We start from the raw sequence: 27,794 nt of genomic DNA, 5'->3' as shown, positions 1-27,794 counted from the left end.
AGCTCTACTTAAAACAAGCTGCACTGGAAGCAGAGCAACTGAGGAAGACAGTAGCTGTGCAATGAGAAAATAAGATAATGGAAAAATATTTTCATAAATTATATGTGTATTTATAAGTGTATTTAAGAAAAATTATTAAATTATAAAATAGCTATAACTTTGTGATTCTGTTTAGGCCAGCAGAGAAGGCCTTGCAGGCCCTGACGGCCCACCACTGCTGAGATCATTTTCTATGTGTTCTAAATAAAGTTGCCTTTTTAAAAGAACACATCCACCATAGCATAAGCGCATTCTGTGAGCACAGTGTAAGCCCTTATTAATTCTCCTCCACATCTTTGTCTCTTTGACTGCAGCCCGTGTAGTTAGTAATATCCTTGTATCGTGCATGCTGGCTCAGTGTCATGGCTTTCAGGGACTCTTGAAGGAACTGAGCTAGCTATAAAACGTGTTTCACCTGCTGTTTTCTGCAATGACAAGTCAAAAAAGTAAAAGTGACAGAGTTGGTCTTCTTAGAAGGTGTATTATACCTCCTTCCTCTTTAAAAAATCTACTGAGACAAAACTTTTTGGGCCGTTATTTTTCTGATACATCCTTATTAGGGCCCGAGCACCAACAACGTCGGGCCACGAGGTCCCTATTGAAACTGTAGGAATTATTATTATTATTATTAGGGCCCGAGCACCGACGTAGTCGGAGCGGAGGACCTATTGTTATTCGATTGTTTATTATTATTATTATTATTCTTAGTGTTTCGTCGCAAAAAGGAGGTGCTTGGGATACTGGGACAATGTCGAAATTTGGCACGCAAGCCAGAATTTGCGAAAATTGCAATCTGATTGGGGTGTCCAACTGCGGTATGAAATATTGGCTCGATAGCGCCCCCTATTGAGTAGCCCCAACATTGGGTTTCACCTAGCTGTATGAAATTTGGTAGGTATGTGGAACGTGATGAGACGCACAAAAAATCCTCTTGGAGTTTTTCATTAAACCAAACAGGAAGTCGGCCATTTTGACTTTTATGACGTTTTTTGACCATTTCAAGGCGTCATACTTTAACGAACTCCTCCCAGAGATTTGACCCGATTGACTTCAGATTCGGTCAGTATGCTCTTGAGACCTTGGCAGTGAAAAGTTACTCAAAGATCAAAAAGTTATCGAACTATGTGTCCGTGGCGCGGCGTCAAAAAAACACCATTCGCCGCGAAACAGGAAGTTGTTGTAACTCAGCCATACATTGTCTAATCTGCTCCAAATCTCTCATATGTCATAACATCCTGATCCGGAACACATCTATAAGACAATTTAGAATCATAGTAATAGCGCCACCTAGTGGCAACTGGAAGTTGTACGTTTTGTACTTTGACATCCTGCTCCTCACAGATTAACCAGATCCCTCTCAAATGTTGTCAGAAAAGCCTTAAGACCTTGATAATGCTTCATTGTGAAAATCGTAAGAAGTTGTTGAAGGGCGGCGACGTGGCGGCTTGGCGAATTTCGATCCTTCGCCATGAACGAATAAACTGATGTAACTCGACTCCACATCATCAGATCTTTACCAGATTTCACATGTTTGATTAGACTCCAGGCCTGAAGACATCTGCAGGCCAATTTTGAATCATAGTCATAGCGCCACCTACTGGTAACAGGAAGTTAAAGTCTTTATACTTTGGCTTGTTTCTCTTAGTAGGTAAATCAAATCAATATCAAATTAGTTCCAGACAAATATAAGAAGTTCATAATGCCAGTTCATGAAGCTTTTGATGTTTCGTCGAACGCCGTTGCCGTGGCGATGCAGTCTTCGCCGTTAACAACGAAGGTAATTTTGAGAGGCTAAAAATGCTCGAAACATAAGCAAACTTGGCAAGCAGATTACAAGCCCAAAATGTAGTTATAAAATATGATTTTATTGGTTCAGAGTGGCAAATCGGCTCAATAGCGCCCCCTACACAATTTCGACGAAGCAACCCTCGCAGTATGTTTGACCTAGATGTATGAAATTTGGTAGGAACATGTATCACATATGGACTTAAATAAAAGTCTCTTGGGGCCATGCTCTAAACCCAACCGGAAGTCAGCCATTTTGAATTTTGTATGAATTTCTCGTGTTTTTTTCCATTTCCAGGTGCTGGAAGTGGAATTAAAAGTTGCTAAAAGCTTTAGATTTCATCGAACGACGTGGATATGGTGTGATGGCCATTTTACATGGTTCGCCATCATCCATCAAGCTGTTGTAACTCGACTGTACTTTGTCAAAACTGTCCCAAACTTGACATGCTTGTTGACTGTCATGGCTTTAGGACTTCTGCATGAAAATATTAACTCATTTTCATACCGCCACCTACTGATAAGCACGTACGTAAGCAGGATTCTATAATTACAGCGGCCCAAACACTGAATTTATTGAAAGGGTTTGTGGGCACACCATGAGAAAAAGACTTCTCTGATCTAAATATGTGCAAACTAAGATGCTTGGAGAGCAAAAGTTAGATAACAGTGGATTTTCAAACCATGTCAGTGGGCATTAGTATAAATGATCTGTCCAGAGCTTCTTCATGACAATCAGGTTAAACGTTACAATGAATGCTTCACACTACAATTTAAAGTTACAGAAGAACTTAAAATGAAAACAGTGTTAAATTAAAGTGTTTAAGTAACAGCAAATATCACTACTGTTTTGTTAACTTTCATGTAAGTCCAAATACAATCAGCAGGACACTGCAGGGAGTTGAACCCCATCCCAGTAAACTGACAGTCTGTTATGTTACAAACACTGAAGCGCATTCACACACATTCATTTTCTTAATGATCTTAAAAGGCTTACATTTATGATTGTATCGGAGTTACACTCAAAACATTTGAGGCTTAAGACCTGGCAACATGATCTTGCTACGCTGCTGGTCGACGCAGGAAATATCATCTAACTCGTGCATGCAGTGTATGATGGTCACAGAAATGCATGGCCGCGTCACACAGAGTCCTGCCAGTACCAGGAAATACCGTTTAACTCGTGCACGCAGTGTATGACGGTCACAGAAATGCAGGGCCAGAGTCCTGCTAGTACCCTTGACGTGCGTGAAGTTGCGAGGGCCCGATCAATGCTGCTCGCAGCTTTAATTATTATTATTATTCTTTTTCTCTCGAATGAAACGCCATTTTGGGGGCTTTAGCATGTCCCCAACATCCCCATATTTGGCAAGCATATCAGGATTGCGGGAAAATTTGATATTTTATGGGTCCCATGCTCGAGCATGACAAAATTGCTCGCTAGCGCCCCCTAGAAGTTGGAAATGCAAGCCCCGACAGCCCGTTTGTCCAAATGACTTAAAATATGAGCAACTGAATGAGTTCTACAAAAAATCCTCTTGGGACCCTAACCTCTGCCTACCAAAATGTTCCGCCATTTTGAATTTTGTAAAAAAAAAAAAGAAGAAATTCACTTCTCCTAGACCCTGGGTCTGGTTGGTACAAAATTTGCTGTGAATCATTATTGGATCTATATAATCAAAAGTTACTAAAAGCTAATTGATATGTCATTGTATTAAGAATATATGGACCAATGAACTTCATAGGGCGTGGCCTTCTACAGCGCTACGTTTGTCTATGCAATTTGGTAGGCACATGTATCATATGACGACTTAAAAAAAAGTGTCTTGGGACAATGCTCTAAAATTAACAGGAAGTCGGCCATTTTAATTTTTGTGTGAATTTTCTCTTGATTTCTAGTCGCTATACTTTAACAAACTCCTCCTAGGGACTTTGTCAGATCCACTTCAAATTTGGTCAGTATAATCTAAAGACCTTTGCTATTAAAAGTTACTCAAAGCTTTACGTTTGATGCAACGGCGTGGCCGTGGCGTGGTGGCCATTTTACGTGAATTAAAAACGTCTCGCTCGCGGACGCGCCGTCCGACGGTCGCGGACGTTCTCGGCAGCACAGGGCCGGAGTCCCACCGCCACCCCCGACGGGCTGCAGATTGCGAGGGCCCGTTCATCGCTGCTCGCAGCTTTAATTAGGGCCTGAGCACCGACAACATTGGGCCGCGAGGTCCCTATTGAAACTGTAGGAATTATTATTATTATTATTATTATTATTATTATTATTCTTTTTCTCTCAAATGAAACGCCATTTTGGGGGCTTTATCATGTCCCCAACATCCCCATATTTGGCAAGCATATCAGGATTGCGGGAAAATTTGATATTTTATGTGTCCCATGCTCGAGCATGACAAAATTGCTCGCTAACGCCCCCTAGAAGTTGGAAATGCAAGCCCCGACAGCCCGTATGTCCAAATGACTTCAAATTTTACGGACATGTGCAACTGAATGAGTTCTACAAAAAATCCTCTTGGGACCCTAAGCTCCGCCTAACAAAATTTTCCGCCATTTTGAATTTTGTAAAAAAAATAAAAATTCACTTCTCCTAGACCCTGGGTCTGATTGGTACCAAATTTCATGTGAATCATTATTGGATCTATATCATCAAAAAATATGAAAATCTTGTTGATATCTTATTGCATTAAGAATATATGGACCAATGAATTTCATAGGGATGTGGCCTTCTACAGCAATATATATAACTTCAAAACCATGTGGCCTATCCTCACGAAATCTGTCGCATATGTTCACATTGTGTTCTGTAACATTCACTCAAATTTTCATTCCATACAACCACTAGGGGGCGATGCAGTAATACTCCCATTTCTTTGCATTTTTAGGCACTTTTCATCGTTTTCAGGCATTGTACTTTAACAAACTCCTCCCACAGAATTTATACGATCAACTTCAAATTTGGTCAAGATGATCTAAAGACATTAATGATGAAAAGTTACTAAAATGGTCTACTGACATTGAATGACCTTTGTTTTATATGGCGCCCATGTCACGCACATTTCGTGCCGTTCGCCATGAAAGAGGAAGTTGTTGTAACTCCAAGGTACTTTATTCAATCTGCCCCAAATTAGTTCTGCATGATGCTGGTCCAGGCCTGAGCACATTTCCATGCCAACATTTTCACAAAGTCATAGCGCCACCTACTGGCAAAAGGAAATGACAAGTTTTATACTTGTATGTACTCCGACTAGGAAGTTGCCCAGATCAGTCTCAAATTTGGTAAGCTAAGCCGTAAGACATTGATAATGCTTCACCATGAATATTGTGAGTTGTCGTTAAACGCTGTTGCCGTCGCAACGCGTCATTCGCCATGAAAAATGAAGCTTATTTTTCTGTGACTTAGGATGCTCAACAAGCCTTGGAACTTTGCACAGGTGTCATAGGTGATGGAAATAAATATTTCATATGGCTTTTTGGCTTGACCCTTTCAAATTGCCTCGATAGCGCCCCCTACAAATTTTCGAAAATGCAGCCCCAGCGCTACGTTTGACCTACATCTATGCAATTTCGTAGGCACATGTATCACATGACGACTTAAAAAAAAGTGTCTTGGGACAATGCTCTAAAATTAACAGGAAGTCGGCCATTTTAATTTTTGTGTGAATTTTCTCTTGATTTCTAGTCGCTATACTTTAACGAACTCCTCCTAGGGACTTTGTCAGATCCACTTCAAATTTGGTCAGTATAATCTAAAGACCTTTGCTATTAAAAGTTACTCAAAGCTTTACGTTTGATGCAACGGCGTGGCCATGGCGTGGCGGCCATTTTACGTGAATTAAAAACGTCTCGCTCGTGGACGCGCCGTCCGACGGTCGCGGACGTTCTCGGCCGCGCAGGCCGGAGTCCCGCCGCCACCCCTGACGCGCTGCAGATTGTGAGGGCCCGTTCATCGCTGCTTGCAGCTTTAATTAGGGCCGAGCACCGACAACGTTGGGCCGCGAGGTCCCTATTGAAACTGTAGGAATTATTATTATTATTATTATTCTTTTTCTCTCGAATGAAACGCCATTTTAAATTAAATTAAATTAAATTTGGTCAGTATAATCTAAAGACCTTTGCAATTAAAAGTTACTCAAAGCTTTACGTTTGATAGAATGGCGTAGCCGTGACGTGGCGGCCATTGTAGGTGATTCGCTATTAAACAACAAGCTGATGTAACTCCACTGGACTTGCTCAAATATGTCCCAAACTTGCCATATTTGATAACAGTCATGGCCTAAGGATGTCTACAAGCCAATTTTCACTCAAAGTCATAGCGCCACCTACTGGCAACAGGGAGACAGCGTTATGTGACAAACTGAATCCGATTTATATGACATTTACATGATGTGGTCTATACTTGATGTAGAGCAACACAATGCATGTTTGCACGTGTTCTCTAGCGCCACAAAGTGGATACAGGAACTGGTGGAATATTTGCACTACATAATTTCCAGCGTCACAGTCCAAGCATTAAAAATTTGTCTAACTTGTGGGCATGCTGTCTGATGGTCGCAGATATTTATGGCCGCTTCTGCCGGCGTCCCGCCAGTGCCCCCGAGACGCGGGAAGGTGCTGCTCGCAGCTTTAATTTATTTTTGATGCCCATAGATATATATTTGAGACTTGAGACAGTTTCAAATTACCTTAAACACATCTTTGATATTTCCATACTGCAATTTCTTGTTATTTATCTGCCATATACACCAACATTGACATATCTGCAATAAGCTAATACTGTATAGCAGCTAATTTGTGAAGTGGAGTTTTTGGGGGAATTATTGGGATCTAAAACAATCTTCTGTGTTTTTATCATTCGGACTTCAATTGAGTGTAAAAGATAGAATGACGTTTAGACCATACATTACAAAGACAATTTTTTGTTTTGATAAAGCATCCATGATGTCACCCGTACTATTCAGGAAGTAGCTTTAAAGTCTTAATTTAGGTTTTCCACAAAATGGATTTTGAAACTAGACAAGTCAACTAGTTAGGGAGGCCTGGGTGGAGCAGTCACAGCAGACTGATGTTTCAAGCTTTAGTTTGTTGCTTTGTTGCAGTTTTAAAGATCACACGGCTAGTACTGACACTTGATGGTTTGCTTCAGTGTGTGTGCGTGTGTTTACCTCTGACAGACAGGTGTCCAGTGCTGTTGGCTTTGCCCAGGTAGTTCTCAGCAAAACAGGTGTATTTCCCTTCGTCTGCCCTGCTGATGTTGTGGATCAGCAGGATGCCGTCTGGAGTTACGGTGACTCTGTCAAGACAGGAGTATACGGAGGGTAAAGAGCGCCCAGCTGGCTGACTTCAGTTCTTCAGTACCAACTCAAGGTACAATAGGAACAACTCTCATGTAATCCGATACGACGTCACAAACTATTTATTCAAGTGTAATCACAGAACATGGACATCATAGGCCTCACAAGGATAGTATTTGTACAGGTGTTCCTGTTATTGCGTCCACCTCCTGTATGCCAGCTCTCACTCTATGTGGTGTAGCATTGTAGCAAATAAGTAAGTGTAACGAAGCACAATGTCAAGGTTACTCTGTCCGTTTGCATGCTTTAACCGTTAATAATCCCAGCTGGTCTGCTTCATCTACAAACCCACTGCTCTAGTCTTTACACTGCTGCTGCAGTCATAAGTCATACGTTTAGTTTATAGGAACATTCTGTTTGTTTTTTTTACAATTTAGATCTTAGTTTTTCTGCAATATTCTCATTCCAGACATTTTATTCTCCAAACGAATTGATTAAATCTGGCGATGTCTGGTGAGCCACTAGTAATAGCTTTACGTGTGATCAGGACACATCCACTGTTTAATTATCGTTGTAAAAAAAAAAAAAGAAACATAGACGTTATTGCCTAACGTTTTTGTAAATGTTCTATTAGAGCTTCTTCACCTTTGATCTGAAGGACTGTACTCACATAGAGCAGCAATATTAATATGTAAATACAGATACATATGTGTAGTTGATATTTGGATATGCATGGCAGGGAGTGGAGTATGTTACCGGTCAGCAACCTCTGGGTCTGAAAAGTGAAGCCAAAGCTTCATGTGTTAAAGCTGCATTCTCTCTAGTGTCCATCAGGGGGCGACTCCTCTGACTGTATAGAAGTCTATGAGAAAATGACTCTACTTCTCTCTTGATTTATTACCTCAGTAAACATTGTAAACATGAGTTTATGGTCTTAATCTCTAGTTTCAAGTCTTCTTCAATACAGCATGATGTTCATTTAGTAAATGATGGTCCATTTAGAGTCAAATAGACCATAAAGCAGGAAATGCTTCAGATGATGTATACCACTTCTATGTGTCTCCTGCTATCTCCCCCTAAAGAAGAAAATGGCTCTATGGCAAGGGAGGAGTAGATAAGGTTAGCATGAGGTGGACAAAGGAGTGAAAAACCTTTCGAATGCAAGACTTCACCTCTCTATCGTGTGTTTAGTCTGAACCCTCAGAATAAATATGACAAACACCTACACTCAGGTGGTTTCAGACTCCGAATGTGTGTGACAGAATCTGATGAAATCAATGGTAATTCAACCTTCGACACAAACAGAACTCACTGAACTCGTTTTTGATCTCACCTCCAACTACTGCAGGCTACTGGTGCTTTTCTACATCTTCCTACAGCTGACATGAGTTACAGGTTGATTGGTTTAATGAGCTGCATCTGTCAGACTGTGCAGGAGCTGAGGGCTGGCTCGCCCTACAGACAATGACGTCACTGTAGCTACTGCTGTTTATCGCTTGAGTCTGGAGTTAAGAATGGAACGGGTGTGATTATCATAGTCTGCCTGGAGCAGGGTGAGCCTGTGGCAGTAAACTCGACATCAAGGGAGTAGTGTCTACTGCTATATGACTCAATTATTCATACAGGAGACTTACAGTAATGTGAAATTCAATCAGAAACATTCTCATCATAATCACTGGTACATTGACCTACGTGTGGGTGATTATGAGCGGCTTCAGGGTCCCGCTGAGCTGGAGAGACATCTACATTAAAACAAGTAATACTGCAACTGTAGGAATTGCTTTAAGACACTTTTTCATGCAACCCTGCTTTTTGGTGACGGGATCGTCACATACATGCAGAAATATTCGATTTCATATTAGATTACATAAATGGTGAAGTACAATCTACAGATTAGAGCTAACTACTTTGTGTGAAACTGATTTAAAGATTTAAAGTCAATCAATAGGAAGCTTGGCTGAGTAAGTTAGATAATGTTTTTTGGCTTCATAAAGATCTTCTACAAAACACTAAAAAACGAAATAATGTGCAACATTTCAAAGAAATCCAGTGATGGAAATCTGTGGCCTCTTTATGCAAAATGTGCTACTATTGCTTTTGTTCTGGTAGATCACACCCGATAAGTTGAACACTCCATGATTATAATGGATGATCTTGCTTTTCTGATTTAAATATCATATATAGTTCATGAGCCTCAGAATTTCTGTTCCTGGGCAACATCAAGCTAAAAAGGAAGAGGTGCACATGTCAGAGGTTGCATTTTTAACTTCGGGAAAGAGAGGAATTTACAGGAAAACAAACTGTATGAATATACTAATAAATATCAATCTATCTAAAAGGTTCATCCATCCATTCTATCCAATCAGAATCAAGGATTCTCTGGGGGGCCACGGTATCATCCTCATTATAAAATGGGTAGCTCAAATCAAGCAATCTGATCATAGCTGTGCTATAACATCCACATTCTACTGCTTTAGTATGATGTCTAATTCCTTTGCAAAACATCATTTCTTTTCTCTGACACTGAGTGATACTGAAAGAGTTGTCAAAGGAAGACCAGGTTACAAATACAAAGTAAAACCATTGAAGGTTAACCCCTATGGAGCAGTGGATTGAGCAGTGCCCATCACCAGAAAAGAATCAAGCTGCTCCTCCACATGCAGCGCCACACAAAGAGGAGATTCGACAATGTTGCTCTGAATATGAAAGCATGCAGGAAGGCAGAGGATAAACACCAACACTGCCTCAGCACCGCGATTCACAAACGATCTGATGCAGATGTTCACACCAGAGAGATTATGGTTACAAGTGGCCACCAGTGTGAAGCCTCTCTCCAGAGACCGATGACAGTGGACTCCAATAACCTAATAAAGGCAAGCCTAGTATAAGCAGTTATTAGACTCATCCGACTGACCATGGACATATTCTCAGTGGTTGCACAATAAATGGAAAAATACAAATAATGTATATCAAGAGCCAAATAATGAAATGAATATAACGCTAGCCTGGGATGAATAAACAAAACAAAACAGAAGGCTAGCTGCTAGTGTACGTTCCATAGCTACTGCCTCGGTATACGCAGGCAGCCAGCCCAGACAGGACTATTTTGTTGTGAACTTTATCATTTATTAATACAAATTTGGATTTGGATTTGGACCTGTTTTATAAAAGCAATAGCTCACTTCAAACCGGGATATGTTGTAATTATATCACAACTGAGGGAATTGTCGTCATACCACGGCCTGTCAGGAGCTATTGAGCAAAACAACTCTGTCAGGACACACTCACTGTACTACTGCCCACGTTTCTGTCCTCACAATTGTTTCTGGTTCTAATTGTGAGCAAGAGTAAAAGTAAAGAACAATGTCTGATGTGGTGTGTTACATATAAAACACAGGTCTCCTACAGTATATGATAGACTGTGCAGCAAGCTGCATCTAACCAGCCATCATTTCCTGTACTGAATGCATATCTAGCTATCCAGTTCATTTAATGCTGTATGTTACGCTGAGCCTCATAGTTTTTATATTTCATGTTTAGCCTGTATTGTGTGATATAATTAGTTGAACTCTGAAATCAGAGCCCAAGTCTTCCTCAGGCGAATACCCACAGGAAGGACATGAGAGCTATAAGTAATGCAAAATAACCAGTATTCATTTTACTGGGCTTCTAAACGTGACGCGAATGCACCGTGCTGTGTATGGACATCAGGTTGACTCAGTATTACCTGCTGCTGTTCACAAGCAGCTCTGTCCCACGGCTCCAGAACAGGCTGGGCTTCGGAGCAGCTTGAGGGCGACATTCGATCATCACCTGCCCCCCTCTGGCTGCTGGGATCAGTCTCCTTACTGGGTTCAACCTGAAGTCTGGAGCCTGAACTGGAGGGACGGGTGGCAGGAAAACAGCGCAGAGTAGAAAATAAGCAGGTTGATGGATGGGATGCAGAAGGGAAGAGTATGGGAGATGGAGGAATAGTGGAAAAACAGAAAACTTTTAACTTGAGGCTAGAGAATGGTACAGTATTAAATCGTATTCATCTTAAATTTGCATAAATACAAGTACAATTTGCAACCAACCAACAAAAACCTGGTCTAAAGTCAATGGCTAGGTATGTTCCTGCTGTTTATTAGTAATATGCGCCTACATAGATGGGTTCACAATGCGTGTACACTCTGCTTGTTACACACACTTTGCTGCTACAGCTTTCCTTGAGCCCAGATTAACAAGTTAACACCGTTTGACAAGCAACAGTGGACTTTGACACACCCTAAATGCACCTGTGCCATGCACTATAGACCATGCTCTACAGATTAAATAGGGCTCTTCATGTTCTTTACTGATACAGCTCTCAATGTTTAATTAAGTATAATATGATACTTTTAGTATTTTGAATGCAGTTTCAAATGACGGAACCTAAAGACAGTCCTCCTTAGACGTCTACCTTGGACTCTGAGCTCAGCAGTGGAGTAGACGGTGCCATGTTTGTTTTCAGCAACACACTGGTACATCCCAGAATCCTCCAGGGCCAGATTACTGATCTTAAGACGAGCCCCGTTCACCTCTACCCGGTCCTGTGGGGTAGAAGAAGAGAGAGAAGTGGAAGTGAATTATGGGATATGTAAGCTGAGAAACAAAGCATACATACATACATGTCTCTTTGTGGTTGTTTTGTTTTTTTGGTAGTTATTTTTTGTCTGTGGTTGCTTTGCCCATCTTTGTAGTCTTTTTGTGTCTCTTTGTAGTTGTTTTGTGTCTCTTTGTAGTCGCTTTGTGTCTCGATAACATCCCTAAATGTGTCACAGCCCTCATTAAGATAAGAATTTCCAAAAATATACAAACTAAAAATCAAATCCATTTCAGTGTCAGCAGTAGAAGTCAAGTTACCGGCAAGTAAATGCATAATTTATGTGTAGTCATTCACTACATTTATACTCTTAATTGTGTAATATGATGTAAGACTCTTTCACTCTTTTACAACTTTGAGCTGTTTTTAGCAGCGTGTCCACCAATCTAAACCATAACTAACAATCTAGAACAAATGAGACCAGAGAGGATCTCCATCCAGGAGGCTTATCTAAACACTGCAGGTTAGGATGAGAAATGGTAAGAAAGTTATCTTTCTTTGAGTCAAATTATTTTCAATTCAATTCAATTAAATTTATTTTTGTAAAGCCCAAAATCACAAATTACAAATTTGCCTCAGAGAGCTTATTTCTTCTACTTTATTGCGTAAAAGGACGATCAGAACATTTGGCATCAGCACAGCTCGGTCCCACCTCACAGATTTGTCTAAATCAAAGGAAACGGACTTTCTCTGGGTGGAAGATATGAAGCTCTCGAGTAAGTTCAGACAGGAAGACTATACTCTTGCATGAATAAGCCCGTAGTTTATTTCTCAAACATCTACCATTCACTCCTCACACATGCTCACTCATTATTTCATTGCTGTCATTGTTCTAGGCTGTCAATCATGATATCAGCTGTTTAGATCAGCTGGTCTCTTCTACCCAGTAGCAAAATGAAACAATGACATCGTTGTCCTATCATCATCTTGCTGCTGTCTCTTTAAATATGATTGTCTCTGTACCTTCAGTACGTTCATGCTGCTGTTACGCAACCCTCCACCTCTCCATCTCCTCCCAGTCTTCATCTTCATCAACTCATCATTCTATCAGCCTCATCGGGCTGGGCTTCTATCAGCCTCATCAGCCACCACCACCACCAGTGTCTGGACTCTGGGGGGGGGGGGTCATATTGTTGCTGCTCAGGGCAGACGCCCCTCCATTACAAATCTCCCTGTAGAGTCCAAGCGCCAAAGACTCTGTCAAGACTTTATCATCCCACATCATCTGTTAGTAATAAACAATTATCTTTTCTTTATCTGACTTCTCTCTCCTGATTGAAATACCGTTACAGAGATTTTTCAACAATTTGGTGAGTGACCATTAGTGCAAAAGGAAGATGGTGAAGAGACAAAACATCAGTGTTACAGTAGAAGGAGTATTTGAACATCTTTGTGTGTGGAGGTAGACAGCATACTGCGTGTGTTACCTGTGTGCTGAGCGGCTGTCCGTTGCGTAGCCAGCGTATAGAGGGTCGGGGTTTACCGGCAGCAATGCAACTCCACAGAAGCTCTGAGCTGATCTCCACCTCTGAGTCGCTCATCACCTGCAACCACTCGGGCTGAGCTAGATGTTTGGAGGAGAGAGATAAGAGAAATGTAGCATCGATAAAAATGAGACAGTAAATGGCATTCAATGAAAAGAAATGCATTAAGGAAGTGCACTACAGGTGCAGTACAACAAGACCTTTTGTTCCTTTCTGACATGAAATACATGACATTGCTGGTATGTTAAAGTGATGGCTTTTACATTGATGTTCCATATGGCTTCATTTAGACATTTACTGACAGGGCTGAGCTAAAATGTTATGATAGCGAGGAAGAGGAGTGTTCTGTTCTCTCACAGGCTGCATCACGGATGGATTTTAAAACATATTCTGCCCTTGAAGCCTTGAGTGTGAAGGACAAACAGTGAACACTACTGCTACATTTTCACATCTGTTTAACTATTGATTGTCAATTCTGCAGCCTGCTTTAGAATATCTTCAGAGCACAAGGGCGTTCAGTTGGGACTCCTTTAGTTCCTATCTGCTCACATGCTGCATTTTAATCCACACAAACTGGATATTCATTTATTCATCCAGGCAGTCTGCACGAATGAACATTTAAAGACATTTGGTCAGATCAATATTGTAAGAGGCTTTTTGAACCTGTCACACTGCAAGGGGAAAATAAGTCTTATAGACTGAGCTGATATGAGAAGATTGAGGTCTGTCAGAGCGTTTCATAGTAAATTAACTGATATTGTGCATAAGAGACAATGATTGAGATAATTACTCATTGCATCAATCTTGGAAGGTTTCTCTGCATGTTTTACCTTGGGCTGCTGCTAGGTCTGTCACGATAACTACTTTTGTTGACCAAGATATTGTCCTAGAAATAATTGGAATTAGGACATTAATGTAATTTCAAGACCATTTTATGTCATTGATATAATGATAATATGATGCTATAATAATGCAAAGAGAACACTTTTGAATCTTAAGAATATTCAGATATTGGAATTGGGAAGTGAAAAAACATTGAATTATTCTAAATAAGTAAAATGTGAATAAAATATAACCACAGACCCAAAACAATAAATAAAATGGACTCTCGGCTCTGTTAACAGAACTGTGCAATGTCTGCGCAATACCCAGGTCTTATAATGGAGGAGGAAAACCCTGCTGTTTATTCTGGCATCACTGGAATGGCTGGTGACATTCTTAAGTGAACAAATACACATGTAAACACAACGGGCAAAATCCAGGTCATCAAAAAATGATTGAGGTCATGTCCATATATCGTCTGATCAGTCAATACCATGAAATGATTGAGGTCATGTTACTGTGACAGGTCTAGCTGCTGGAGCTTTCTTCTTAATCAAATGGCATTCAACTTAGACTTGTACTGTGTTGAAAGTAACATGGAAATGTTTCCATGTCCCTTCCAGTGACGGTTACTTTAAGAGTCACGGTTTCTTCTGTGACTCTTAAAGTAAAAGTGACCAGGATGTTTATTCAGACATAAGACCAACATGTTAAACTGGTGTGAAATTGCCATCAGAACATCACTGATTAAACTGATACACTATGTGCTTTGCTGCAATACCACCAGATGTTCACAGATGTTCTGTACCTTGCACGTTGATGCGTCCCTGGTATGTGTCACTGCCCTCTGAGTTGTAGGCTTCACATTCGTAAACACCCTCGTCATCGAAGGAGAGTTCTGGCAGGATGAGGGTGGGGGCCTCGGCGCTGGAGCCCGCCTTGGACGGCATCAAACCGTCCACTTTCCTCCATCGCAGTCTTGGGACTGGACTATAAGACAAAACATAGAAAGAGATAGAGGTGAAATAAAGGAAGAGTTTCAGAATGAAACAGCACACGGACCAGATGGGGATGAAGTCTTTAAGAAGTTTTAGGGGACGACATACAAGTAAGAAGTACACGCAAGTTTAAAGCTGGACAAGGCACACATTTTGACCCAAAATATTGCAGACATTTTGCAATGATTTCAAGTTGGGAGACTTACTTTCCATAGGCGAAGCACTCTAACTGGGCGGTGTGTCCTGCTAGGGCGTAGGTCTCTGCTGGGAAGCGCACTTTGATGCTCGGAGCTGATTTCCTGGGATTGGCTGAAATAAAATATAATTGTAAACATTCACGTGAAATCCCTTTCATAATGTATATCTAAATGTTACACATACATACACATACACACAACTATAGAGACATTTACCTCGTTAATGATGTTGGCCTGTGTTTCGTTCTGAAGCAACATACTTATACAATTACTGACAAGATAGTTGTGAGATTATATTCATGATCTCTAGTGGACAATTACTACTACTATAACTTAAGAGCTCACCTCTACCCTCATGTTGCCTTGACACTCTGACAGACTGCCCCGCTCAGTTCTGGTTCTGGTTCTACCGTGCCTCCCTTTACTTCAGTGGGCCTAGCAATACGGCCTGGGCCTCCAGCAGCATAGTATTGTTGGAGACCCAGGCCGGCGGAGAAGAGGCCCGATGCTGCCCTGCTACTATCACATTAATGTCGGTTTGTCACGTACAAGTGGTAGAGAAGTGAAGATGACATTTGGAAATGATCGTTGGACCATGCAATGGGAATGGGTCAAATTTTCCACCACTTTCTTGCCAGCCCTGTAAGTGTTGCTGCCGAAGCATATTAATCAGAATTTCAATGATACATTTTTTTCCACAGAAGATAGAACAATTATTTTATAAATGATACTGAGATTTGGAAATCGTTTATTTCAACCAATACCAATTATAAAAAATAGAGGAGGGGCCAGCCCTCAAACAAGCTTGTTGTGAATACACCCTAAGACAGGATACCACTTTTAACATTATCACCACACCAAATCTCTTCAGCTATCCCTCTGTCCTCTGTTTGTTAACAGTTATTCATCAGTTACACACACTTTCTGCATCATGTGGCTGCTAATAGATCAGCCTTGTCCCACATACCGTCCGGCAGCACAGTGAGCTGGTTGGCCTTGCTGAAGGTGCTCTTGGTGCTGATGTCCATGTTGATAGTAGTGAAGCAGAAGTAGTTCCCGGTGTCGTTTGGCTCTGCTTTAGCTACGTACAAGTTCCCCGTGACCTGCGACACAAACCAGCGGCCGTCATCCTTCTTGATGAAGTTGGGGAATTCGTTGATCAACCAGCGGTAGGACAGAGCTGCAGAGGAGACACATCCATTACGTCTTATTGCCGTCCTACCAGTACTTTGATTTCAATATGGAAATGATCAGCAGAGGGACCCTCATCGCAAAAGAGGTTTATAATTCTGCTCATTTAAATCACTTTGATCTGTGGACCACCTATGGACGCTTATCCCACCTGTGGGCTGCGGGTTTCTGACAGCTGATTCTCTCATTTTTGATGGTGTCTAACTGTTTCGCTAATCTTCCAGGTGGTTTAAAACCTCTTTAAACCTAGCCCTATTTTTAGGCCTCTGCTCGAAAATTGCATACCCATGCTAAATAGACTGTAAATCTGTAACTACAAGGCCTATTTTAATAATTTTGATGGTATAATACAGGTAACACTTGTGAGATGTGTTCAGATGTGTAAATATTGTGTATATGTTACTGGTTAATAGTGAATGAAGATGGCACACAGCTCAAATTGAAAAGTTTCAGGTTTGCCTGAAAACAAAGCACTGAAAGCATGAATATCTTTTTTTAATGATGCAGGTGAAAGCTAAAAACTCTCCCACATCATAGCACATGTCAGAAGTCTCTGCAAATATTTTCTTTGATAAAGTGAAGCAAACAAAAGTTAGAGAGGTTTTAGTACAGAGAGGTCACGGGAGGTCGAGTTGATTTGTCATTTTGGAAGCAGCTGTTCCAGCTGTTCCATTGTACTTTTATATACTATATAACTATATGTTTCACTTGTTTTATCACTAATAGTATTCAATCTATCCAAATACAGCAGTTTGGCATCATTGTGAGAGCCTGAGGCCTCTCTAAACCCTGTATGTGTCTGTGAACCACGGATCAATTCTCATCTGCCTGTCAGAGTCTCATGCATGCATGAGTGGTAACGTGGGTTTGATTGACAGAATCGTTAGCCGGAAAAAAACAGAAACGCGCAGTGCGTCGCCCTGCGTAAAAACTGATTCGCCGAAAGTAAATTCCCTTCCCCCACGGTCCCCCAGGCGGTGGAGCGGCTTGGTTTTGTGGTGCTTGTTGACTGTATATTTGTAATGGTTTCACGGAGAGAAATTTGGGAGATATCTCTGGATTCTGTGTCGAATGCTCGTGCTTTTTGATATCTCGATTGTCCATGTTAGCGGTTAGCTTTTTGTTCGCAGCTTTGTACGGAGTGCATGGCTCGCCGAGTCATGGCGAAAAATACATGATATTGTGGTACGTCTTCTAGAAATTATATTAGTGTGTATAATTGTGTTTGCAGTGTGTAAAATGGCTTGCACGATGTCTTTGCCCAGAATTTTCTTCGTTAATTCGGTATATAATATGTGTGTAGCATTCATTATATTTGTTTCTGAAAAGTGCATTCTACGACACGCTCTTCGCTAAACGGTCTCGCTCGAACCCCAAATGGTCCTCGCTCGGGCCCAGAAGGTTTTAAAATAATAAATAACTGGCGTGGAACCCTGAAGTAGAGTGGATACCTGGGTAATGTATAGGGGGCTGGCAGGCCAGGAAAGCTCCGATGCCTTCGTATGCTGTCTGAGGACTCCTGCTGTCCGGAGGGAAGTCATGGAGGTCTGGAGAAACAAAAGATTACTGTCACATACAGATGGTGTTGCTGGAACAGAAGCAGCAACAGTACACAGTTGATAGTAACTAAAGCATATTAGTGTAAAGCAGTGGCGGGCCGTGCATTTTATACCTAGGCCTTCACTGTTGTCCTGCAGCTGAAATACCACCTTATGATGGTAAGGTGGTATTTCACCATATGATGGTGCCACAGATATTAGTTTCTAAGGCTGTAACTATGTACATATTAAATTTACGTACCTATGTACGTACCGTTCGGTACGAGACTTACAATACCTTTGAATAGTAGTAGAGCATTTGGAAAATGCAGAAGCTTAAATTCAGGAAAACATAATATTTTCTGCGCTCATGGAGGACAGTGGTTCTCAGCTGGTCTGGCTGTGGGACCCACCATCATTCCTTAATGACAAGTCACGGCCCAAAGAGATCGCCTTATGATTTTATTTTCACAACTTGAACATTGAACGTACTGCTCTGCAATGTCTTTCCTCGTCTCAGCCCCCTGTGTCATGGTGTGTGGTACATCTCGCTCAGTCAGAATGCCTATATTTGATTGGCTGAGCTGCATCACGTGATGTGATTCACTACCCGACAGCCTCTGCTGTTAAGTTTCGTTTCACGATAGTCACGTGCTCGCCCACTGACCAATCACAGCACACTCTGCACCTCGCAGCAGAGCTACTAATGGACACTGAGCGTCATGTAATGCTGACGTCATTATAGGCCGGCTAGCAGGTGCTGACACATCAAAGAATACGCCCAACATTTCAAACTAAAGATCTGATTGGTTGAAGAATATGACAATCAACAATATCATCCCCATTCACTTAAACTGCACATGGATGCACTTGTGAGTCTGCAGGCCTCTGCCTCTGTTCTTACCTAGAGACACAGAGGTGAAATCTGATTGGATAAAAGCTCTACTTAAAACAAGCTGCACTGGAAGCAGAGCAACTGAGGAAGACAGTAGCTGTGCAATGAGAAAATAAGATAATGGGAAAAATAATTTTATAAATTATAATACATGTAGTGTATTTAAGAAAAATTATTAAATCATAAAATAGCTATAACTTTGTGATTCTGTTTAGGCCAGCAGAGAAGGCCTTGCAGGCCCTGACGGCCCACCACTGGTGTAAAGTAAATCCTATCTAACTCCTTCTGTCTCTGCCACAGTGACCAGGCAGCTCATACAGGTCAAAAGGTTAAGGCTCTCACTCACAGCCAAATTTGAGGTTAGCTGCTTGGCTGATGATGGTGCCACAGCGGTTGATGGCCAGACACTGATAGGAGCCTGTGTCTCGAATGGACTCGGGGCTGCTGATCACCAGGTTGCCGGCCACCAGGGTATAGCGCAGGTCCAAACCCAGCGGGACCTCTGTGCCGTTCACAAGCCATCTGCAGAGAGACAGAGTGATGAGGACACAGCGAACAGGTGAGAAAAACATAACGGACCATTACACGGTTGAAGAGGCTGAAAAGAGTTGATGATGTTGGTGGTGAAGCGAGTGTCTTTGTATGTGGGAGATGTCAGCACATAGTCATAGCTGCAGGACAGTAACATGCTGTTAAGAGTCATCAATTAAAAATGTCGTAAAGCTCAGGCTAAGTCCTCTGAAGAACACACCTTCAGAGGTCAGGGTCAGGTATGTGTTTGTGTGTTAGTGTGTCTGTGTGCGTGTTACCCACCTGTAGGATGCAGCTGGACTAGCTCTGGCCTGACAGCTGAGGGTCACCTTGCCTTCACTCAGGCCTTCTGGGTAGATTAAACTGCTCGGCTGGTCTTCAAACAGTGGCCCGCTGTCATGACCCGACACACACACATCTCCACCTGCAAACATTTTCAACAACGCACTAGTTACACACCAAACCCTATGCCAGAGACGTCTCAATGGTGAGGACCTGCTGCTGTGTCCTGGACAATTCTATTGTGTACTCTTAGACAGTGTGTGTGTACAACATTCAGGCTGCCGGAGATTTGAATAAACAAAACTACGTGATGTTCTGGAAGGACTCATGGGTCAACAAAATAGAGCGTATATATAGATACATGATGCGTCTCCACTTCCTCCCACTGTACAAAAGAGGAGGCAACTTTCGGGTCTGAAAAGTGAAGCCAATGTTAGTGTCTTAAAGCTGCATTCTCTCTAATGTCCACCAGGGGGCGACTCTTCTGGTTGTATAGAAGTCTATGAGAAAATGACTACTTCTCTCTTGATTTATTACCTCAGTAAACATTGTAAACGTGGGTTTATGGTCTCAATCTCTAGTTTCAAGTCTTCTTCTATACAACCCGATGTTCATTTAGTAAATTATGGTCCATTTAGAGTCAAATAGATTATAAAGTAGGAAATGCTTTAGGGCGGGGCTACCTTTTGACTGACAGGTCTCTACCACGGCATTGTCCGATCTGAGAGTTGTCCGTGTTTCGTCTTAGAACTTTAACCCTTTCATAGTGTGTTTTCACTTCATGAAAGTTAATGTTAATTAGCATCACCCTCTCATGTCACTTCTGGTTGAAAAAAACAAGATGGCAACAGACAAAAAACAAGACTGTGATGACTGAAATACCGAACTCGAGGATTAAAAACCAATGGGGGCTGCCATCTTGTGTTTTTGACGTCATGTGGAGCCAGAGTCTGCACAGCGGTGATCGGGGGGGCTGGAGTCGCAGTAGCGACTGGTGGAAAGTACCATTACTCTAGTAGTGAACTGAAGTACAGTTGAAAGATACTTTACCTGGTAATATACACTTTATTCTACTTCTACATGTACTTCACTACATTTCAATGACAAATATTGTACTCAACTACATTTAAGTTGACAGGTATAGATACTAGTTCATTTATACAAAACACATGATCCGGTGACATCCTCAACATTACCGTCTTTCAGAGGCTGCACTTCTTTCTTTTCTTTTGTCATTATGATTAGGACTGGTAATGGGGATATGGAGTGATGTCTCTGACTTTATTTACATAATCCTTATGTTTAGGTGGGGAAGGTTTGCCAGGTGAGGTGAAGGTGTGTGACAGTCACCATGGTGACTCCTCTGCTCCAGTGAGCTATGACACTCTCATCAGATAGCTGTTTATAGTTTGTCTGTGTATACAGTCTATGGAAGAAACCATAAACGAATAACAGTGATTTTACTCACAGACACTTCATGAATGTAAGATTGCTCTGTTCTGCAGTTCTTTAACTCTAGCTGACGTGATATTTTCACCAGCTGCTCCACAGCTGACCACGAGTGTCGGGAGCTCGGTCTCTCCTCTGCGCTCCGCGGTGCAGACAGCACTGATGAAATATGAAGCGACATTTGATTTGAGGTTTTACTTAGTTTATATCTTTTACAATAGAAATGTTCTTTTAGTTATGGATCACGTGTACAAGCACAAATAACACTGCTGGTGTGACTGTTAATGATAAAGAGAATATATAAGTGCAGAGTAACGTGTGAGAGGCATCATTATACGTGTAATGATGCCTCTCATTGAATTCCTACAATCCGGCTTCCATTTACCACCTCACCATCTGTCTCCTAAATGTTCGTATGCAAGGGCCACAGTTTGTTTGAATAGATCACAACGCTTGCGTGTGGAGTGGTGTACGCCACAAATGAGAGCCCTGATCTTACACATCACAGTGTTCAGTAAAAGATCTGAATGCTTCTTTCACCACTGAACATCTTTACAACTCTAAAACCATTGTAGTACAACACTTTCACTGCTGCTTCAAACCTAATATAGCATTTATGTCGTCACATATTAATCTGAATCATCTGTCAACACATGTTCTGTGTTTGTCATTGTGTATGATTGGTCTGGTGGAGTGGATCCATGTAACAGAGGGTGGCATCACTCTACTCCTGTGTTTATGAGGCAGGTAATAAAAAGAACATCATTGCTTATTCAGAAAATATGTTTCCATCAGCCTTCATAAGACATTTTCTTTATCCGTACACAGACTTAATCAGCCAGTGTGGATTCAATATTAGGGCATGATTTTTAATCAAGCATTCACAGTTTTCTTTGTTCTATTTTAAACAGCCCTTAATGGGAACCTTCCATCCCTCAACTCAAGTCTTTAGAGCAGCTTTTGTTTTGGTCTTTTCCATACTCTCTGAGTTCAGCTATGTAAACTAGAGACTCAGTGTGCACAGTGTTGTATAATGTGTACCGATGTTAACAGGAAGCAAACATTGTTTGTATGTTTTCCATAGGGCCAAAACAATGTGTGTGCAGAGTGTTGTTACTCTCCATCAAGTGTGTAGCTTTGTCACTGCACACACACACACACACACACACAATAACATATCTGTGACAGAGCAGTGACTCACTTCCTTGCGAGCTTATTATTTAATCGTACACTGCGTCACCTCAGCAGTGTAGCTTCATGATGGCTGCAGCTGCATTCTGAAGAGTACATTTTGAGTTCATGTTGTTCACATATTCACTCAAACAGTGTGGACAGATGAAGACTTTCCACATCTGTGTCTGAGAGCATGTACAGCTGTTATTCAGCTCAACACTGATAAACAGCGATGCTTATGTGTACTATGTGCTCATACTGGCAGAGCTGGTTCATTCCAACAGAAGCTACAGCCGATCATCATCTACCTGTGCCATTCATCAAACCGGTGCGTCAGTTCAACACAAAGGCCCGGCAGAGAAAGCCGTCTCCATGGAGACAATTGAATCCTCTCCCCAAAACAACAATCATGAAATTACAATCCAACCCATATGCCCCAAAATGAACCTCAACCACCACATAGAACTCGCTCTCCATCGCTCTTACACTCAAACTCAAGCTGAAACAGAACTGAGGGAGAGTATTTTTACTTTGGTTCAATTACTAATTCTAATTCTGTTTTGCAAACAAAAGTCGTTTTTTTTAATGGCAATAATAGACAAGTTTCTTTCTTCAACTGTCACGATTTATGTTTTGAATTAGTTATTTATTCTGTTTTATTGAGATGTTCCGTGTCTTGCACTTTATTTGTCTGTCTTACCCCTGCGAGGGTCTGCCCTTCCCCTAATTAGACACTGCTGCGTTCAATCACCTGCACCTCCTCAGTCTGCTTCACTTCACTTTCTGCCCCTGTCTGTTCCTCTCTGTGATCGGCTGCCCCACCCTTAATTGAAACCTGCTGTGTCTAATCACCTGCACCTTCCCTGTGTATTTAAACCCTGTGTGTCCCTTAGCTCAGTGTTCGTTCCTCTTTGGTGTAACCTGGTCCGTCTTTCCTCCGCCTGCCATTTCCTCACGGTACGTTTAGTGTCTGCTCCCCGTTGCCGTGCCCCCTCTTTCTTTGGATGTTTTATTTTCATGGACTTGTGATTCACATGTTTTTTTGTTGAATACTTTTTTGTTACAATTAAACCCACAATTATCCAACCCTCCGTTTCCCGAGTCTCCCTGCATTTGGTCCAGCCCTTTCTTTTCTGCAAAAACCTTACATTATCATTATGAAGTGAATGTTGATTGCACAGTGTAATGGCTGTAGAAGAATGAAACCATCTGCGTTTAGATTGGTTCCCTGTAAACCTGGAATATATGTATTCAGTTCTGTCTGCCTGAAGGGTCCATACAGCACAGAGGAAGAGGACACACCTTGATGCTGATGAAGGTAATAACATCCATGTAACGTCTAATAGTCCATGCCATGCTACAGCTTCACTCCTTCACTTCACTTCTGTCCTTACCTTTCACAATAAAAGCCCTGGACATGCATCACTGCTTACCAGAGAGCATAGAATAGCTTACAGTAGCTATCCCCAGTGGAGATGTTACCGTTTACTGTGGGAACTCTACCGTTAACCGAGGAGGCAAAGAAGGCTAAGAGGTTCTACTGAACCGGATCAGCAAGTGGAAAGACCTGCTCACTTATTAATGCCCCTGGTTGTTTTAGTGTGCTGTCGTGTCTTCTTATTCTGCAGTGTTTAACAGAACCCGACTGGATCATTAGCACCACCAGCTCAATGAACCAATGAAGCAACTGCTAACTTGCATAACAGCAGTGGATAGAAACTTTATTCATTTTAAACTTGGTTAAAATGTGTGCTACATTTGAACATACACGAGAACAGTGAGGTTGCAAAGGAATGAAGAGAACCTACATTTCTTCAATGTGTTTTAGCATTAGGCTACATGGGCTGTGTTTCAAGTCATTCAGATGAATGTGACAGCTCTGATACTGACATTTGGTCATGAGTTTGATCTGTTCAATGTGCTGACTAGCTCATTAGCTATCTATCACTAGCCAGAAGACATTTGTCCCCCTGGTGGATGTTGGTTTGGTAATTTGTCTACCAGGCACCAGCACAAGACATGTGTCTATGCTTGTAGATAAGGAGACACAGAAAGCTAATGTGGGTCTCACTTCAAAGGCTGACGCTCTCTGTTGAGTTGAGACACGTCTGTTTTCTGGCTGTTAGTCTCACCATCAGCCAATGATGGAACAAATTGAAAAATAAAATGATCTGATGGCTGTATGCAAAGGATTCATCCATCTACATAGAGGAGTCGGTGTCATTCTGACTGGAACATGGACCATCAGGTCATTTACAGAGCAGATATTGTAGCAATTTACTATCAGCCCTCATTATGTCACTCTGTTACATTAGTGTTGATGTTGGCTTTCATGTGCTGAGCTATCATGCTTCGACTGATCACAGCTCCAAAAGAGCCAGGTTATTTTGTTGTATTTTGTCAAATCAATGTGTGGTTGAGACATAGTAGCACACAGATGGACAGATGCAAGTTGTTTCCAAACTAAATCCTAGACCCAACTTCTGATCCTAAACAGCCTTTAACCTAAACTCCTCCGTGGGCTGAAACTAAACAGAGTTCTTAAGTTATCATCAGAAAACCACGTGGACATGCATATTTGTGTACATTACAGAGGAACTTACCGACAGCCTCCTTCAGGGCTACTGTGCTGAGGACCAGCAGACACAGCAAGCGCTCCATCATCTGGATTAAAACAGGATCGCAAACAGATCAGGAGCAGATGGGATCAGAACCTGATCCCCTTATCTCACAGGAAGAAGAGGCGTTCAGTCTGGGCCTGTGAAGGAAGAATACTTGCATGACAGCTCCAGTAGCTCCATGGAGGAAGTGAGTTCATCAAGCATTGTAACAATTGTTTTTATTAAAGTTGACTTCCCATCCATTACTTAAATCCAGGCGGAAACGTGAAAAGTGAAGGCAACGCTTCAGGGCCACTCTGCTCTTTTTTTTTCGCTAACCAAAATTATCATCACAATTATTATCACAATTAAAGTGAATTAAGGATGCAAAATGCTAGCTTGCTAGTGTTGGCTGGTAATCAAGCGTTTGCTATGCTAACAGTACCTGGTCCCACTCTTCGCTAGCGCCACCTTTAGCTCACCCTCTCGTCCAAATACGGTCACTTCCAGCACCAAAAACAAGATGGCCACGGCCAAAATGCCCACAAACTAATAGGTAATGTCATGGTGAAAACCTCAACTTCTTTTACACTGTTTATGCGAAAACCTAAAACCTAAACAATCTATCCAGTTTCAATTCAAAGCACTGGTATCTGTACTCTGCACCTGTGAAAATCCTGACAGTCAAACTCTTGTAACACTGTTCATAGTAATGTACATACACATGTTCTGAAAACATGTTTTTATTTCTCCCTTTATATTATTTCCATCCATCATGTTTTGATCTGGTTCTGTCTCCCTTTGGAGGCCAACAACATTTTTAGCTGTTTTTGCTTTGTGAATATATCATGCTAATTTATTTGTTGACAGCCCCACCAGTATCGGAGACCCTTGTGTATTTATTGTTACGTAATAAATCAGATCAGTTCAACTTTTCTTCAGCTACATCTTATTCTAACGGTGGAGCCCGTCCTCTTGCTGCTAGTCATACTTAAAAGAGCCATGTCAGTAGCTAAACGCTTTGTGGTAACCTCAAACCATTCTACAATGTATCACAAATATTCACTAGAATACTCCGGTGACCACCATTTATACTGTATCTGGTCCTGAACACAGCCCTGTCTCCTGCTGGCTGCTTCAGGTAAAAGCATGAAGTCATTTAACATTTCCTGGTTTCAAAGACTAATAAACAATGCACAAAAATACAATAGGTATGGAGCAGTAATGCATCTTTTCTTTTTGACCTGTGGAGGTGGAGGTTGACTGACTGACAGTCAGTGAGTTCTGAGTTGTTAGTGTTCCATTCTGAGGCACTACAATCATTGAACGTCTTACAAAGAACACTACTGTATCTGTTTGGTACGCTCCAAACTAGCAATATTGCAATTTGTTTTCCTCTTGTGTCTGCTCCAGAGACAGCCATGGATGAGGCATTATGGTTTCGGCACAAACGTACACTTGCCATCAAGAAATAATTCATATGCTAATTATGGCAATTTCACATGACATTTTAGACAGACATGGATATAACCTGCAACATGACTGTTTGGCAGAAGCACACAACTGCACGCTAACAGCTTGTGGACCCAAGGAAGATTAGCGGCCGCTAAGGTGTCAGCTAATGGGGATCCAGTTAATAAACTAAACTAACATGTTTATAATAGTAAATACAGTTGAATGAGGTGAAGTAATCTGGAGACAAAGGTATTTTTATAGATTATTTGACCTCTAATTTGCACTGCAGCACAAAGCCCTTGTGTGTCAGTCCTCATTTGTTAACAGCAAGTCAACTCTAATTCAAAGGAAGTAAACCAGTTTCCCTTTCAACATAAAAACGTGTTTTGAAACAGAAGTTGGGGATTTAATGGCCTGTCTAACCATGTTGACATGAACTACATGTTGCTTTGCTGCATGGCTCTTTGCCTCGTTTAAATCAGAGCTCAAAACATTTTGTTTACAATAAATTAGATGCATAACTTATTTTACCCTGTAACTCTTTATTTGTTTGCTTTTTAAAATGCAGGTTTAATCTTTAACTACTTATTTGCTCGTTCTCTCTTGTTTTATTGTCTTTTTAATGCAATTTGAATGTTTTCTTAAGGTTTAATATATCTCTACGCCCCTGTAAAGCACTTTGAATTGCCTCGTGTCCGAATAGTGCTCCGTAAATAAAATTGCCTTGCAAACACTATTGTTTCTATGAGTTATTGTTTCATCATTGATAGTGAGTGTAGTGATTTAGGAATCCAGCGTCCCAGAGACTTTGTGGCCACATAGTTTTGAGTAATTAAAAAGATCCTATTGTTTTTTTCTATCCATAAGACCTGTGAGGCTCCCTCTTCTATCCGTGTGCATCACCTCAACACTAGTCTCTGTTCACAGCCAAACCTGACGGTCCTTCCCAGGAGAAGACCCTGCGTTTCAGGCTCTGATATAAAGGATTACGATCCTCCACGTGTCACAAGGCCTGACTGACTTCACTCAGTCAAACACACATCACTGTCTGTCTGAACTCACACAAAGCGTGTGAAATCTGAGAATGGAAGAGATGGAGTGCACGAGAGTAAAAGTGGGAGTGAGAAAATGACTCTACTTCTCTCTTGATTTATTACCTCAGTAAACATTGTAAACATGAGTTTATGGTTTCAAGTCTTCTTTAATACAGCATGACGTTTATTTTGTAAATTATGGGCCATTTACAGTCAAATAGACCATAAAGCAGGGTATGCTTTAGGGCGGGCTTACTGTGATTGACAGGTCTCTGCCACTACCAGAGACATACGGCATCTCTGCGTAACTCCTCCCCACCCCAAATATGGTAACTTCTGTTCATTGGCTGTAAAAAACAAACATGGTGACGGCCGTAATCCAAGATGGCGACGGCGA

At 41.5% G+C, this 27,794-nt stretch overlaps 1 protein-coding gene across 2 annotated transcripts in view; it reads right to left on the bottom strand.

Annotated features, from left to right (window-relative positions):
* cntn2 (contactin 2) overlaps positions 1-27,794 on the bottom strand; it is an 80,981-nt gene that overhangs the window by 23,136 nt on the left and 30,051 nt on the right. Inside the window, exons 2-12 of one of the 2 annotated variants that reach the window (XM_031875543.1) lie at positions 24,912-25,066; positions 19,687-19,828; positions 19,220-19,395; positions 17,892-17,987; positions 16,217-16,429; positions 15,259-15,361; positions 14,863-15,044; positions 13,176-13,312; positions 11,566-11,695; positions 10,852-11,002; positions 6,996-7,123 (exon numbers count right to left, since the gene is read on the bottom strand). In XM_031875543.1, the coding sequence (XP_031731403.1) occupies positions 6,996-7,123; positions 10,852-11,002; positions 11,566-11,695; positions 13,176-13,312; positions 14,863-15,044; positions 15,259-15,361; positions 16,217-16,429; positions 17,892-17,987; positions 19,220-19,395; positions 19,687-19,828; positions 24,912-24,972 (1,519 nt within the window). In that variant the 5' untranslated portion in view covers positions 24,973-25,066. The remainder of the gene's footprint in view (positions 1-6,995; positions 7,124-10,851; positions 11,003-11,565; positions 11,696-13,175; positions 13,313-14,862; positions 15,045-15,258; positions 15,362-16,216; positions 16,430-17,891; positions 17,988-19,219; positions 19,396-19,686; positions 19,829-24,911; positions 25,067-27,794) is intronic. The other variant, XM_031875544.1, reaches the window with a different exon arrangement.

The sequence above is a fragment of the Anarrhichthys ocellatus genome, unplaced genomic scaffold (assembly GCF_004355925.1).
Source record: "Anarrhichthys ocellatus isolate YVR2014 unplaced genomic scaffold, GSC_Weel_1.0 scaffold92, whole genome shotgun sequence".
NCBI lineage: Eukaryota > Metazoa > Chordata > Actinopteri > Perciformes > Anarhichadidae > Anarrhichthys > Anarrhichthys ocellatus.
Note: the sequence above shows the minus strand (reverse complement) of the source record. Positions and strands in the feature narration are given on the sequence as shown.